The sequence below is a fragment of the Jaculus jaculus genome, chromosome 12 (genome assembly GCF_020740685.1).
Source record: "Jaculus jaculus isolate mJacJac1 chromosome 12, mJacJac1.mat.Y.cur, whole genome shotgun sequence".
Lineage (NCBI taxonomy): Eukaryota > Metazoa > Chordata > Mammalia > Rodentia > Dipodidae > Jaculus > Jaculus jaculus.
Window position 1 is genome coordinate 4,549,348 of NC_059113.1, and position 13,655 is coordinate 4,563,002.

Below are 13,655 nucleotides of genomic sequence, written 5' to 3' on the forward strand. Positions count from 1 at the left end.
GCCTGCACTCATGCTTCTTGACTACTAGCTGTCCAGTGGCATCGTCCCAGGAACACAGCATAGTAATGGGACTGACCGAATGCTGTGGGGATGGAACTAGCTCTGCTATTGGCAAGTCACGTCACCCTGCTTGTTTTCCAGTGTGTAAATGAGAGCAACGACCCCATCACACACTGCCTGGCACACACGACATTCGAGTATTAAATCCTCCTTCTGTACCTCTCTGCAGTGCTCGAAAGTTGACCCAAACATGTCAGATAACCTCTAGATTCAGTCATGGCCTGCTCTGTGCCCAGGGCATCAAGTGGTAATAAGTAAACAGCACATGTACTTGTTCCACTGGCAAATACACATTCTGCCCCTAAACCAGACCCTGACTGGCCTCTTATGGGCCACACCAGTGCCTTCAAAATGAAACTCGTAAAGTTTCAACAGACATGGCTTTTTATATGACAAGATGGGACTTTGCATAACTTACCGCTTACAGACTGGAAAAGCTGTGTCAGCAATAAGGCCGTCATGAGCTTGGGCTCCATACTGTCTCCTAAGGGGTTACACACGTCCCATAATGTGTCAGGGGCAGAAAACGGTGACCCAAGGAGGGACTGAATCCCCAGCTGTCATTACTGTTTTCCCATGCCAATGGTGAGATTTGAGAAGGCCACAGGGTTATCTCACTCCGTGTCCTGGTCTGCCCCCTGAGTACTTCATGAACTGTAGACTGTTTTATTTGACCCCTGAGGGAGTCAGGGGAGCGCCATGTTCTAGACATAAATATCGGCAATCCCAATACTTTCAAAGCCCTTTAGAAATCAGAACAACACAAATTTATTAGAAAGCAGATGCACAGAGCTCATGGGTGGCTGTTAATATTTTATTTCCTTTATATAAAAAAAAGTAGAAATGACAGAAAAAAAAAACAAAAAAAACTCTCTTGACCGAGAATAATACTGTTGACCTGGTCTCGCTGAAGAGCTGAGCCAATGCTGCCCATGTTGTGGGGACAGGACAGTTCAATTAACACTAGCAAACACTCATGCAACCGTCAAAATACCCGTGGGGTCAGAGGCTTGGCCAGAGTACTGAAAAAAGGACGAATCATCAACCCCACGCTAAAAACAGACATTTGCCCAATCATGCTTCCAAACTGCATATTTTTAAAAATCAAGTAATATATACAATTATCACCCAAAATGTGTCTCCTAGAGTCTTGTCTTTTAAAGTTAAGGCATCCTGATCAGTCTTTTGCTGGTGAGGCACCACGTTTGTGGCGCTGTGCCCACAGGGACAGTCCAGTCACTTCCAAGGGCGTCCAAAGGGCATCAGCGAGGACAATCCCCAAGAGACTTACAAGAAGAGTTCTTTCGACTCTGGCTCAGCAACGTGCTTTGTGCTGTCGGATTTCTTTGTCCTTCTACTGATGTCGTTATGCCTAAGTGGAAGAGAAACCACAGGCCAAAATTAGATAAAACTATGGTCAAGTTATAAGACAATGCCACTAAGCAGCTCACCAAACATGGAAATGGTCCATTCCCAAACCATATTGAAGGATAGTTCATACTAAAAGGCTAGTTATTGTACTTGTTAAAAGTATTATTACTATTTATGAGAGTGAGAGGCAGAGAAAAAAGAGGTTGAGAGAAAGAGGGAGATATGGACACATCAGGGCCTCCTGCTATTGCAAACAAGCTCCAGACACATGCACCACTGTGTGCATCTGGCCTTATGTGGGTACTGGGGAATGGAACCTGGGCCAGCAGACTTTGCAAGCGAGCACATTTAACCACTGAGCAATCTCTCCAGCCCAGGGGTATTGAACCCAGGGCCTCATGAATACTAGACAACTAGTCTACCTCATGTATTAAATCAGACATTCTTTGGCAATGAACTGTCCTCTGGATAAGATACGTTCATTTTCATGATATGAGTGGGATATAAAAGCTTCCAAAGAGGAGCTAGCTGCTGCATGTGGGTTAACCCACATATTATTAAATTCCTCACTGTGGCCACACAAGACAAAATGAAACTGGTTCCTGTAATGATGGCACACCAGGATGCAGGAGAACATCTACAACTTTTAAATCGTGCTTGCTCATGGTTATGGCTTCTGTTTGGTCTGAGTGAGGTTCATGTGTGGAAGTTTAATCTCCACTGTGAGAAATTAAAAGGTAAAAACTTAATCATGGAGCCTTTGAGAGGTCATCAGAATAGAGCCCTATGATTGAACACTTGTGGCTTTATAAGAAAAAGAGGAGCTAGGTACAGATGTAGCTCAGAGGTAGACTACTTGTCTAGTATTCATGAGGCCCTGGGTTCAATACCCAGTACTGGGAAAGGAAGAGGAAGGAGAGGAGAGGAGAGGAGAGGAGAGGAGAGGAGAGGAGAGGAGAGGAGAGGAGAGGAGAGGAGAGGAGAGGAGAGGAGAGGAGAGGAGAGGAGAGGAGAGGAGAGGAGAGAAAGAAAGGAGACACACACATGCATGCTCCTTGCCTCTCAGTGCATGGTGCTGTGTACCATCACCTTGGACACTGCCAGCAGCACAATCATTACCAGATGTGGCCCCTAGACCTTGGATATCTATAAACACAATCAAAATAAACTTTTTACAATCTCTCCACCACCTATTCTGCAATGGTCCTGAGCCTTGGCGGGTAAGGTAGGAATTTGAGGCCTCTCGGTCCCCATAATGAACACCAGTAGCCCCACTGAAGAACACCTTCAGCAGAATTGGAGCAGAAATACAAGGAGCTCCAAGAGCACAATCTTTTTATAAAAAATAAATAAATATTAAAAATTTTTCTGGGTGTGGTAATGCATGCCTTTGATCCCATCACTCAGGAGGCAGAGGCAGGAGGACTGCCACGAGCTCAAGGCCACCCTGAGACCCTACCTTGAAGAATCAAAAAAGATTTTTTTTTAAGAAAATACCTACAACGTTGACAGATTAAAACACAATGTCATTTCTCTGTAAAGTTATCCAGTCCCTTGTGGTTTGTAATAATGTACAAAAAGGATGAATACACTCCTAAGTATTATAGTACATATTTGGTCAAAATCTGAAATTTTGAGCTGGGAAGATGGCTCAGCAGTTCAAAGACCTTGCCTGCAAAGCCTGGAGGCCTGGTTCTAAATAAAACATTGACATTGGTCAGTAGGCAAGAAAGTGAAAAGGATGAATCAGATGTAAAACCCAAATGATCAGTGATCAGAATGTGTTTTAGGATCTGCAGCTACACTTAATGAAGCGGATGCAGGTGCATCCTTGCCTGTGGGGTAACAGCCAAATAAGCAAATAAAACACCAGGGGCACAAGCCCATGCAAGCAAGGTAAATGGAGAGGGAGTGCTGGATAAAGTGCTGAGGGCAGGGGCTGGAGAGATGACTTAGCAGTTAAGTGCTCGCCTGACAAGCCTAAGGACCCATTTTTCACTCCAGATCCCACGTTAGTCAGACGCAAAAAGGTACAGCAAGCTCAAGGTCTCACATGCCCACTAAGTGGCACAAGTGTCTGGCATTCAATTGCAGTGGCTGAGGCCCTGGTGTGCCAATTCTCTCTCAAATAAAATTTTTAAAATGCCAATGATAGATAGTTCAGAAGTAGGCTCGTCAAAGGACATTTGGAATTGATTAAACAGAGGAAGGAGCAGAATCCTGGGTCTCTAATCAGGAACCCAGCAGACAGGTTCACACTTCAAGAAGCAAGAAGTATGTGTTTTTTTCTTTTTTTTTTTAATTTATTTATTTGAGAGCGACAGACACAGAGAGAAAGACAGATAGAGGCAGACAGAAAGAATGGGCACGCCAGGGCTTCCAGCCTCTGTGAACGAACTCCAGACACGTGCGCCCCCTTGTGCATCTGGCTAATGTGGGACCTGGGGAACCGAGCCTCGAACCGGGGTCCTTAGGCTTCACAGGCAAGCGCTTAATCGCTAAGCCATCTCTCCAGCCCATGAAGTATGTGTTTTGAAAGATGACAGTAATTATGCAAAAGAATAAAGGAGCTCTCTTTATACTCATGTATAAAGACTGCCCACCTGTTAGAAGCATAGAAGGAAAACTCTATGGTAAATAATATGTCATCTTTAGCATAAAAAGAATATACTTTTTAATCTTACAAAGCTGATATAAGGTTTGTGTGTGTCATGCTACAAGAGAAAGAATGAGCAAAGTGCTATTGAAAGCACCAGTATTGTAGAACTGATGAAGAGCAAGATGTAAGTAAATGTATATAAATATCCAGATGTATATTTCAGAAAGTATCCTGGAATGCAGAATGAAGCAAGGGCAGGCAGAGCTAGAGTGAATATTTAAGTTAAAAAGCAAAACTGAGGGTAAGACTTACATCCAACATTAGAATGACAGAACTTACAGAAATTAAAAGGAAATTAGAAGAAAGAAATTTTTTAAGGAAATTATATGACACATCAGAGATTGAAGGTTTCCAGAGGGAATGCATCCACTCAGTGCCCAGAGCACAGCAAAGCATCAAGGAGTCAGAGAGGGAGGGTAAAGAATTCACAGGCGTTCCAAAGCAACAGTGACCCGAGAGGAACGGGGCTTCTCAACAGACGCACATGCTGGGAGTGAGAGGAAATGAAGCCATGCATTCAGGAACCACTTCTACTGCCTACGGTAGGATGCCAATTGACAATGGGAGCAATAGCTAAGAATGAAAAGCTTTGCGAACAAGTTATTTTTAAAAATCAAGAATATTGAAAGAAACCTGTAAGCGAAGCAAGTGGATGGCGCACAGTGAATGGGGCGGATTGCGACAGGAGACAGCCAGCTTTGGTCAGACTGCTCGCACTCATATGTATTTATATAAATTTGCCAAAGAAATAAAGAACAAACGCGTTAAATTAGGGGGTTGGAGAGACAGCTCAGCGGTGAGTGTGCTTGCCAAGCAAGCAAGGGACCTGAGTTGGATTCCCAGAACTACATAAAAAGCCGGGGGTGGCCGTGCCTGTGACCCCAGTGCTGAGGGGAGCAGAGAGATTAGAATCACTGGGGCTCACTGGTGAGCTAGTCTCCCCACAAAATGGGGAGCTTCAGTTTCAGAGGGAGACTCATCTGAAGGAATGTCATGAGAACAAGAGGAGGGCACTGTACATTATCCTTTGGCTTCTGCATGTGCGTGCATGATGTGCGCGCACACACAGTAAAAGCGAGACAGGCTGGAGGGATGGCTTAGCAGTTAAGGTATTTTGTCTGCCAAGCCAAAGGACCTAGGTTCAATTCCCCAGGACCCACGTTAGCCAGATGCACAAGGGGGCGCACGTGTCTGGAGTTCATTTTCAGTGGCTGGAGGCCCTGGTGCACCCATTCTCTCTCTCTCTCCCTCTTTCTCTGTTAAATAAATAAATAAATAAGTTATACAGGATAAATAAGTATGGGAATTAAAGGCATTTAAAAAATATAAAAGAAGAGAATGTCTAGGTTGCACTATAAAGATAATATAGTTCAGAATTTGATGGCACATTTCTGCTTAAATAAAGGGGGTGCTAGGTTCACCCCCCCCAACCTAAAGAATCCTCTGTCTGCTGGACAGATTAGAGAGAACTGTCCAAAACCAAGCAAAATGTTAGGGTGAGACGTTCATCTGAACGATGTGAGAATAATTTAGCCTCCCTGAACCCTTCAGTCAGATTACAGTCAGATAAATTTGCCAAAGAAATAAAGAACAAACGAGTTAAATTAGGGGGTTGGAGAGACGGCTCAGTGGTGAGCGTGCAATTACAGAATTCACAAGATCAATGGTGGATAATGCTGGCATGAATTATTCTGATAACTGACTGTTCCCTGATTTCACTTTGGGATATGACATCACATTCTGAGTGACCAAGACTGGAAAGCAGAAAAGGCTGAAGTTTAAGTAACAGTTTCCAGGGAATCTAACACACGGAGACCTCCCGGCACCGAGTGGGGACTTCCACGGCCCATGGCACAAGAGCCAGCCCCTCACAGGCTCAGCAAGCAATGGTCCACAGCTCACCACCTACCTCCCTCGGTAACCTCACAGGAAGATCCCTTACAGCTGTGCATTTTATCTACTAAAACATGGGATTCTGGTTCAAAGTATGAAAGTGTGTGCTCTCAGTACACAGCCTGAGACACTGCCAAGAAACTGAGTCTCAGGGCCCCCCCAAAATTAATGAAGGATAGCATTTTTCTTTTTTTTTCTGGTAGGTTGATAGGCTAAGGGGGTTTTGTTTGTTTGTTTGTTTTCCCGCTAATGATTTGCAAAGAAAAACCACATTACTTTTTTTATGCTATTTTCCTCTGTCATGCTCTGTTTCTCTCAAAAATATCTGTGAAGTCTTTTCCATATGCCAGGCACCCACACCAGACACTGGGCACAAATGGGGCGCAGTGGTGCCGTAAAGGGTCACTGTCCTCATGAAGCTCCCACACCCTTCACGAAGCTTCTTCTGCTTGAGGCGTGTCCTTCTTTGAGGTCTTGTTGGGGTCAGGGACCTTGCCTTATCGACAAACACAGGGAAAAGAATGGTTTCACAATCCAGGGATGTGGTCCAGAGAAAAATATCTACTTGGGCTGCTCTCAACCTACCAGTTCTTTGAAATCCCAATCTTTGGGCTAGAGAGATGGCTTAGCAGTTAAAGGCACTTGGTTTGCAAAGCCTGTTGTCCTGGGTTTGATTCCCCAAGGCCCACGTGAAGCAAGACATACAAAAGGTCACATGCATCTGTGGTTTGTTTTCAGTGGCAGGAAGCCCTGGTGTGCCAATTCTCTTTCTCGCTCTGCCTCTCTCAAGTACATAATAAAATAATGTCTTAAATTCCAATCTTTAAGGAGTTGGTAGATATGCTGTACTGTCTTAATATACAAAGACGTCCCCAGCAGGGCAGGCAGGTACTATAGGTATGACACTGGAGGCCATGCACTCTCTCTGGGCTCACACAACTCCTAACCAGACCTCTCAGGAGTGAGGTGAAGAGGAAGGAGATGAGCAAGGACTTGTTTGTTCTCGAGTGTTCTGACTACTATTAGATGAGGAAGGCATGCTGAGAGAATGGGTCCTGTTGAGATGGTGTTGGCTTCCAGGGAAGGTCTCTCCTTTGTGTTCTCTATGGAACACAGGAAGCAGATGACCAATGCCATAGTTGGCATCAATCACATCACCATCATCCGCTATGAAGGAGCTGCTGAACAATCTTGAAATCTATGCAAAATACCTGATATTAGCTCTTTGGCTGCAGATAAAATTCCCAGTGTGGCTAATTCACTGGCAGTAAAACCCACACGAGTGGTATTTATTGCTTAATGTCTTTTTAGGGAGTCTCCTGGAATTCTGGTATGAGGATCAGGTGTTTCCGAAGCTTGCCCCAAGGGCAGTAGTTCCACATGGCCAGGGGGGATGTTAGTGGAGGTTGCCAGGGCTACCACCCTGGCAGCTGCGCCCAACTGGAATCAAGCTCATGTCATGTGTTACGGATCTCAGACAGACTTAAACACTGAGAAGTGAATGCTTCATGGGCATTTGAAGTCCAGTAACTGCAAACGTTTCCTTGGAGTTGTAATAACTCAAAATCAACTTATTCTTTTTAAGAAAAACATGTTTGTTATAAATGGCTGTCTCCTGTAGCTAAAATGTACTGGAGAGGCTGCAAAAGCAATAAGGTCAAATCTCATTTCAAAGGGCATTGAAAAGAAATTCAGGTTCCTTGCTATCAATCTGTGACCAATTTAGACAAATAAATAGCCCACAGAATCCCCTTAACAGAGCTGACATTCTCTAAAGTGTTACATTTATTGTTTTTTTTTTCTTTACCAGGAAAAATGAAAGTTTATAAGCTAAAATGTGATGCCAGTGGATCCTGGAACTGACGGATGCTGTCACAGGCTCTTCTGAGAAGGAGATTCAGCACAGTGGCTTTGGTCCCCACCTTCCACCCAGACTGGGAAGTCCTCTGCTAACCCAAGGCCACCTGGTCATCAAGTAACTTCTTTGTTTGAGCTCTGAAGATATGGCTGGTGGATGAATGCTTGTATGTAGGTCCCATAGGTAAGATGTAACAGGAATAAGAGTTAATTAGGTGTCATTTTTCATCCCATACTTCACTCTAGTGTTAATTTCTCTGAGGAATCCTGATTTCAAATAGAAAGTATAATCCCTGATCTATGTAACAAGCAGGCCAGGATTGTCACATGTGTATGCGTGTGTGTGTTTATGTGTATGTGTGTGTGTGCATGCGTGCGTGTGTGTGTATGTTTCAGAGTGAATCAAAAGAATCTTTTCCCTCCAATCAGAAAACTCTACATTTTATGGAAACACATGTCAAACTAAAAGCATGATAAAATATAGTTTAATTTATACAATACTGAGGGAAAGTAATTGTCAATAGCTTGATTACTTCTATTTTGGAATTTCTAGATATCCAATGTTGTAACCAAACTTTGTTAATATACAAAGCCAGTGGATTTATTGGGTTTACATTGGAATCTTCAGAAGGACTGCTCCTTAAGCTGACTGGAAAAGTGGTAATTGAGTGTCAGATATCTGAGTGGCCCCATCACCTTGTTTAGTGCTCTAAGTTTTGTAATCCTATTACAGCAAAATGCTTAGCTTTGTTCCTTTGCTTGTAGAAAGAGGAGATGGACTATTTCTGGCAGGAGAATCTGTCATGATACAAATTATCTTATTCCCAGTTGCTATAAAGCCTGGAAGAAATAAGAGGCATTTTTTCTCCTGCTCCCAGGGACTTTGCCAAGTCTTTGTGCTTCTTTGCCTGTGGGACAAAAGCAGAATTTTCCAGACACCAAGAAGACTGTGCATGCAACCAAAGACAGGGAAAGGAAAGGCTATAAGACTAGGTAAGCAGGCTGAGAGAAATGTCCGGAAGGGCAAACAGGATTTCTTCCTATCGCCTTCCCTGCCTAGGCTCTGGGCTCTCAGCACGGGCCAGGAGCCTTTGCCTCAAGATGGCAGAAAGCTGTCCACACACGGGCCTTCAAGCCGCTGGTCTTTGGCTGGACTCCAGCAAGACTAGTGGTGACTAGAAAATATTAAAGCTCTGAGGATCTTCCTTCAATGCACTGAGCTAATGAAACTTCTAGATGCTACCCCTAATACAGCAGATTTAGCTTTCCTCCATCCTGGATATAGACAGAGTGGGTTAAGTATGATTTAGTGGGGGCAGGAGAGGAAAGAGACTTTCTTGCACTTTAGTGTTTTAAACTAAAGTTCATATGTACAACACACACGTTCTTTGGAGGATTTTGGAACAATGCTGAGTAACATGTCATGATTTTTCAATTACTGAAACAATTTAAAAGCAATAGTTTCCTCTTAAAATGGCTTTTTTGGGGCTAAACTGTTCTCAAATAAACCAGTCAAGAGGCAGTGAGCACATTAACTCCTCTTGGGCTATTTTCCCCTTGACTCGCCCACTTCCTGTCTGTTCAGGAAGTTGCGCACGTTGCCAGCACAGGACAAACCCTGGCATGCAGAAGGCCTTTGCCCAAGGAGGAGCCCCACTCACTGGGGCTGGGCTGGCTTCCATGTACATATACATATACAGCCCATGCTTTTGGACTTGCGAACATTTTGTTTGAGTAAGACGCTTGTTTTATTGGTAGGCATCATCAGATTGGCTTCTGGATCGGAACGATGGTTCACGATGCTAAGCTAGACAAGTTTTGGCATGGCATGGCCTTGGCCCTCCCGGGGTCAGCAGAGTGGCAACGAAAGCACGTTCAGTCTACCACCAGAACTGAAAAGCCCAGCTCCGTCCCGGCTCCTTCCACCCACGCACGACAGGAAAGCTAATGTCAGTTCTTACTTGCAACTTGACTCATTAGAGACGGAAAGCCAGGGTCAACTGAGATGCAGGGAGTCTGCAAATGAAGGGATTCTTCTGACCCATGACAGACTAAAGCCCCCGCCATGGAGACTAGCTACTTCCCAAGCCTGGTGACCTCTGTGCCCACTCCTATTTGGGAGAAGAGATGCAGTTTTGTTCTTCCTTGGCATTAACACCGATGAAATGTGCCCAGAACTGGAAACTCATGCAGCCTCAGCCCAGGCCAGGCCAGCAGCACAGCAGGCCGGTGCCACGTACCGTGCGGGGTTACGCAGAAGCTCCTCGACCAGCGGGTTAGAGGAAAGACTGGTGCAGCTGCTGTACGTGTCCTGGGAAGGGCAACGGAAAGTTGTCTGAAAACATGCAGGAAGCTCAGCTCATGCACAAGCCCCGGTGAGGCGCGGAGGAGGCGGGTTAGTGGTCAGGAGCTGGGGTGCCTGAGGTACGGGTTAGTGGTCAGGAGCTGGGGTGCCTGAGGTACAGGAAAATGGGGAGGTGACTTTTCTATTACGGATCCAGGGAGTGAGTTATTTGAAAACACTTCAGCTTTTGACATATTTAACAAAACGTGTGCACCTTTTTTTGAATATGAAGCAAATACATGCTCAAGTCCCTTATAACACAGAGGAGATTAATGGATCGTTTAAAAACTGGTGATAAATACTAATTAAGACCTGTCTTGGTTCCATAGGAAGAAGGTGAACAGGATTTTAACACTGTAGCAAATAATCTATTATGGAGCTCTGGACAGTCCACCGGGAAGCTTAGTAGATGGAATGGTGGGTGAGTAATTCCTTCTACAGCAAGTTTCATATTTTGGCTGCTCTTCTATTTTGGTGGCATGGTAAGCACAGAGCATGCAGAAAACAGTGTCTAAAAAGATGCTCATGGGCTGGAGAGATGGCTTAGTGGTTAAGGTGCTTGACTGCAAAGCCCAAGGACTCATGTTCTACTCTCCAGGTCCCATTTATGCCAGACGTAAAAGGTGAGGCAAACGCGCACGGTCACATAGGCTAACAAGGTGGTGCGCATGTCTGGAGCTCAAGGCAATGGCTGTAAGCCCTGTCGCACCAATTCTACCCCTTTCTCTGTCTTTCTTTGCTCGCTCTCTCACATAAAAAACCAAAGGCCAGTCTGTTGGGCTTGCCTCAAAACAAAAAATAGATCTGTTATTCACTAGATGCAAGTCACAGATGACAGCTCATGGGTTCTAGTAAATGCAACTATAACATGTAGTTCGTGACCTCTACAGTGTCCCGTGTCCTGGCATGAGGTCTGCAGCCTGCATTCAACTGCTGGAGGTCTATGTGGTAACATGCCACGTGAAATTCCCATGAGGTATTTGTTTCAAAGGTCATCCAAGTTGAGTGGCTAAAAGCTATTATTTACGTGCTTTTTAAATCGGGCTTGAGAGTTTACAGTCAAGTGAAGAGAACAAACTCTTCCTGAGGCGAAAATCAGTGTCAAGGAAGGACCTGACTTTGCACTGACTGGTGGCTTCATCTTAGAGAAGGGTCTCTCCGTCTAGGAGTCCAAACTCCTGCGGATCAAGACATGCAGGGAAAGTGAGGGATCAGACCTTAGCCTGTGTGACTCCCCAACCTGTACCTCTCAGATATGTTTTCTAAAGCAACAGGCATGTGTTCTAACATGGCATGTTTCGTCAGGAACATGAACTTTTGAATTTGGGGCTGTGCGTAGCACTAGGAACAATGGGATTACGAGAGGGTGTCACCGGACCGCACAGACAGCACGCACCGCCTTGTTCTTTCCTTTGCTGGCAGAGCTCATGGGGTTCCCCTTGGCGTCTGGCATCTTCCGTCCAAGCGAGGTCAAGGGCAGGGTGGAGGTCCTCAGCTGGTGGGCGGCTTGGCAGTTGTTACTATTGTTCTGGTTACCACTCAGGGTCTCCATGATGGAGCGAAAAGTTCCAAAAGGCTTTTTCAGCGGCTCCACGGGCTCACTGGCCGCCGAGCTCCGCGGCAGGCTCTTGTTCCTGTCCTTGTCCTTGTCCCCGCCTAGCTCGAGGCTCGTTTGCTCCATCTGCACCACGGGTTCCTCAAAGGTGACTCTGAGTTTGGAGTTCTGAGACGTCCGGCGCTTGGATGATGGAGACTTGAGGGCGCTCTTGGGACTGGTGGCCACTTTCTGGGCAGCAGTGCCGTCCGGATTGGGGTCTGCAGCGGGCTGGCTTGGAGGAGTGCCCCCCGAGCCTGGGCCCTGGGCATCCAAGTCCGGCTCGCTACTCTCCGAGGTTGGAGACGGGCTGTGCTCACCCAAGGATTTGGAGGCTTTGGCACTGAAGGGAGGAAACCTGCGCCCCGAGGCCAGGGAGTGCTTCTTGATCATCAGGTGCAAGCTCTCGGCGCCGTCCCCGCTCTCCGCGCTCTCCACGATGGGCTGCGGCCGGGGCCTGTCCGCCCTCCTCACCGGCGTGTTCTTGGAGTCCTCGGAGGTGGTGGAGTCGGTGTCCGACTCGCTCAGCGACCTCTGCATCAGCTGCCGCAGCCTGGCCAGCTTCAGCTCCCGCTTCTCCAGAGGGACTTTCTTCAAATTTCTAGAGCATGCCTGAGCATCCTGAAATTCCAGGGACAGCTTTTCCTGGGTGCAGACATTCTCAGAGATTTCTTTTCCCAGTAGCTGGCGTAGGATTTTATCAGAATCCTCATCCTTTGCTTTGGCCCTTGCCCGGCCCGGTGCTGACAGGCTTCGGAGAATCTGGATCCCCTCTTGGACCACTGGCTTGCTTTTGGCTGTGGTCTCATCATCTGCATCTGGAATTTTCCATTGGGACTTCCTGGAAGCTGGTGAGGAGGGTGAACTGAAAGGAGATTGAAGGACAGGTAAGAAGGTTTCTCTAACTGTCACAAGTTCCTCCCTGCCTGTAATATTACTAATAATTTATGAAATGTAAAACTGGAATTAAGAATAAATGCTTATTGCCTTTTATTTTATTTATTTATGTGTGTGTGTGAGAGAGACATACAGATAGAGAGAAAGAGAGAGCGGGCACACCAGGACCTCTAGCCACTGCAGACAAACTCCAGACGCATGCACCCCTTTGTGCACCTGACTAATGTGGATCCTGAGGAGTCGAACCAGGGTCCTTAGGTTTCACAGGAAAATGCCTTAACCACTCAGCCATTTCCCCAGTCAAAATGCTTATTATCTTTTCAAAGCAATTCATAAATACTCAATTCTAGCACCTGTGGCCAAAGTATAGCATGGCCTGTACTATATGGCTAGTAAATTTGTCTGCTCTGTTGCTTGCACACCAATTTTGCATGAATTTCCTCAATTCCATGTCCATCTTATCAACCTGCGTGACATTATTCTCATTTTATAGCTCAAGCCATGAAAGAAAAAGCCACTTGTTTGTAGTTGAGGAACAAAGGACTAGAATACCTGAAGGTTAGCTCAGGTCTTGCGACACTCACCCCAGTGACATTTTCACTGTGATATGTGCGTTTTGTTTCTCTCTATGAGGACATTTTTATTGGCATTTTCTTAAAGGGTATTGAAAGGAAGTCCAGAAGAAAGTTTAAAAATTTGCAATAGTTAAGTGCCCCTTGCACCAACATCCCTAGTTACCTGGGTGAAGAAGGGAGTGACTTGCCCTCTGATTTCTGAGCCTCTAGAAGTTGCTGGAGTTGATTCTGCAGTGTGACGCGCTCCACTGTCTGTCTGTGAAAACAACCAAAGTACATATTCTCCGACACATGGCTATGGCTATAAATTGGTAGGTCAAGGATTTTTCATGAAAATGCAGCAAGTTACAATCCATTCAAAAGTTTTAAAAAGTATCATCCTTATCCTCATAATTGAGAAGTTTT

The 13,655-nt window shown here is 45.6% G+C and overlaps 1 protein-coding gene across 8 annotated transcripts in view; it reads right to left on the reverse strand.

Annotated features, from left to right (window-relative positions):
* Positions 1-911: 911 nt before the first annotated feature.
* LOC101603740 (synuclein alpha interacting protein) overlaps positions 912-13,655 on the reverse strand; it is a 169,555-nt gene continuing 156,811 nt past the window's right edge. For 6 of the 8 annotated variants that reach the window (XM_045130957.1, XM_045130951.1, XM_045130956.1 and 3 more), the window contains 4 exons: positions 13,414-13,506; positions 11,581-12,643; positions 10,081-10,151; positions 912-1,432 (listed from right to left, as the gene is read on the reverse strand). In XM_045130957.1, the coding sequence (XP_044986892.1) occupies positions 1,348-1,432; positions 10,081-10,151; positions 11,581-12,643; positions 13,414-13,506 (1,312 nt within the window). In that variant the 3' untranslated portion in view covers positions 912-1,347. The other 2 variants (XM_045130955.1, XM_045130953.1) reach the window with 2 other exon arrangements.